The sequence below is a fragment of the Genypterus blacodes genome, unplaced genomic scaffold (genome assembly GCF_046128005.1).
Source record: "Genypterus blacodes isolate CSIRO-AG114 ecotype Tasmania unplaced genomic scaffold, CSIRO-AGI_Gbla_v1 ptg000212l_1, whole genome shotgun sequence".
In the NCBI taxonomy this organism is placed as follows: domain Eukaryota; kingdom Metazoa; phylum Chordata; class Actinopteri; order Ophidiiformes; family Ophidiidae; genus Genypterus; species Genypterus blacodes.
In genome coordinates, this window is record NW_027467011.1 from 255,001 (window position 1) to 257,500 (window position 2,500).

The window sequence follows — 2,500 nt, forward strand, 5'->3', positions numbered from 1 at the left end:
TAGCAGGTTAAAGTCCTAATAGTTCTTCTTCTGCTGCTGCTGCTGCTGCTGCTGCTGTGGAAGCTGAGCCTTGTTGTTTGTGAAGCGCCCGAGGAAACAACAACATCTGTATCCAAACGGCCTCAAACACCAAAAACTCCTCCTTGCAATTAGAGCAAATTTAAAAGAGTAACAAAGTCGTTAGAATTTCAATCAAAGCCATTTAAAAAGAAAGAGGTCTAAAAGAGGAAACTCTCCCTCTCCCTCTCCCTCTCCCTCTCTCACACCTTCTCTCCCTCTCCCTCTCTCTCTCTCATCCCTCCTCTCCCTCTCCCTCTCCCTCTCCCTCTCCCTCTCTCACCCCTTCTCTCCCTCTCCCTCTCTCTCTCTCATCCCTCCTCTCCCTCTCCCTCTCCCTCTCCCTCTCTCATCCCTCCTCTCCCTCTCCCTCTCTCGTCCCTCCTCTCTCTCCCTCTCCCCCTCTCTCTCCCTCTCCCTTTCCCTCTCTCATCCCTCCTCTCCCTCTCCCTCTCCCTCTCTCGTCCCTCCTCTGTCTCTCCCCTGTCTTTGCCATTGTATCTCCTTGCCCCCCCAGCTTCTATCTAATCATTCCAAACTGCGACATTATGATTCTCCACATGGCCGTGTCTCTCGTTACGTGCCGGCCCAGGGGCCTCTTTGCTCTTTGTACATTTCCAGCCTCCTCTTCTTCAGTTTGGGGCTCATCTGTACAGGAGTCTTCCATTAACCGCGGTTGGCCTCTGCAACTAATAGAGTTGAAGGTTTTGGACCTGGAGCTTCAGGTAGACGCCCTCTTGTTATCTTAACGCCACGGAGAGCGGCGTCGCGTTAGCCGAGACGAAAGAGGAAGAGGACCGGAGGAGATCCGAGCGCAGACGAGTGAGCGAGTGAGGAAATGGGAGAGAAGGAGCCGGGGGGATTAAAAAAAGAGGCGGAGGAGAATTAAAGCAGAAGAGAGAGGAGTGTGAATGGCAAACACATTAGTGAGGAGACAGAGAGTGCACTCTCCTCCTTTTACTGTACGTGACACCGCCGTCGTCTTCTACCCCCCTACTCCCCCCCCCCTCCCCCCTCCATGGTCACATTGAGGCTTGGTTGATGTTTCTTGGCAGGTAAAACGTCCCCTACCTGCACACACACACACACACACACACACACACAACACAACACAACACAACACGACACAACACGACACGACACGGAGCCAGATCTTATTTGGAGGGAAGATTGAACACTAAACTTCAAAAATGGCCACGTTTTCCATTTGAAATCCATAACAATAAATGATGACTCCTCCCCTCTGAGGTGGACGTTTGATTGCTAATCTTAAAGATGTGTTTGCAAGGGTAAAACTGGAGTAAACAAGCAATTTGTGTGACTTGTTTGCTTTGGCTGAGGGCTGCACTTTGGTTACCTTGCCTTTTATTCTCCTGATGTTTGGGCGGTGTTGATGTTTCTCCTCCCGTGTCCCTGCAGGACGCCGCTCATAGCAGCCGGCATCATCGGCGGACTATTCATCATCGTCATCGTGGCGCTCAGCGTCGCCGTTTACGTGCGCCGGAAAAGCATCAAGAAGAAGAGGGCCCTGCGGCGCTTCCTGGAGACGGAGGTGAGGTGCACAGAGGTCATCCAAAGGTCATGGCAGTGTCTCTCTGGGTTTGTTTTGATCCTCGGCTGTTGGCGCAGAATGTTTTCCTGATGATGGTCGATCCGGCCTTGGATGAGGTTTGTTTCAGGGAGACGGGCAAACACACTTAATATTCAAAGGAGAAAGTCAAAGATGAAGGCGTACGGAAGTGCAGGGCACGTTTGTGTGTGTGTGTGTGTGTGTGTGTGTGTATGATTGTTTCCCTCTCTGATCTGGGCGGCGTATCAGCAGGCGTATCGGCGGTGCTCGCCTGTGGGAGTGCGGCCGGGCTGCTTGTCAGTCAGCATTAGTGTAATTTACAGGTGGAGGCAGCAGCGTTATAGACAGCTGCCAGACCCCGAGCTGGGAGACGGAGGAGGCGCGGGGAGGAAGGGAGGTGACGGCCAGGCGGAGGGGTTCTGCTTCAACCTCAGGCTGCACGCATCCATCCTAATCAGCCGAGTCCTGCGACCGGGGCGGGGAGACTTCAGGTAGCAGCGGACTCACTAATGTACTGACAGGAGGAGGAGGAGGAGGAGGAGGAGGATTAATCCCGGGAGGAAGGTCACGAGTTCGATTCCCACAACAACCTGTATGCAGATGCGCTTGCAGCCCCTGAACCTCGGTGCTGCAGATTCAACCAGATTCAGCAACGAGCGCCGCCGTCCTGTGATCGATATTAACATCAGAACTACAACACAGTGTGATTTATTTTCCTACCAGGCGTCGGCTCAACTTCTTCAGCCTGAATATATGAATACTTACAGTGGCACTCGGTCTGTACTTTGTGCAGACACTTTTCATTTGAATGCTGCGCCGCTTACAGCCTGTTTTCCAGGCGCTCCTTGTTCTCCAGGCTGATGAGACCTTGCG

The 2,500-nt window shown here is 52.8% G+C and overlaps 1 protein-coding gene across 1 annotated transcript in view; it reads left to right on the top strand.

Annotated features, from left to right (window-relative positions):
- Nucleotides 1-2,500, top strand: part of LOC143015708 (receptor tyrosine-protein kinase erbB-4-like) — a 162,281-nt gene that overhangs the window by 129,041 nt on the left and 30,740 nt on the right. Inside the window, exon 17 of the mRNA XM_076169763.1 lies at nucleotides 1,477-1,609. Within this exon, the coding sequence (XP_076025878.1) occupies nucleotides 1,477-1,609 (133 nt within the window). The remainder of the gene's footprint in view (nucleotides 1-1,476; nucleotides 1,610-2,500) is intronic.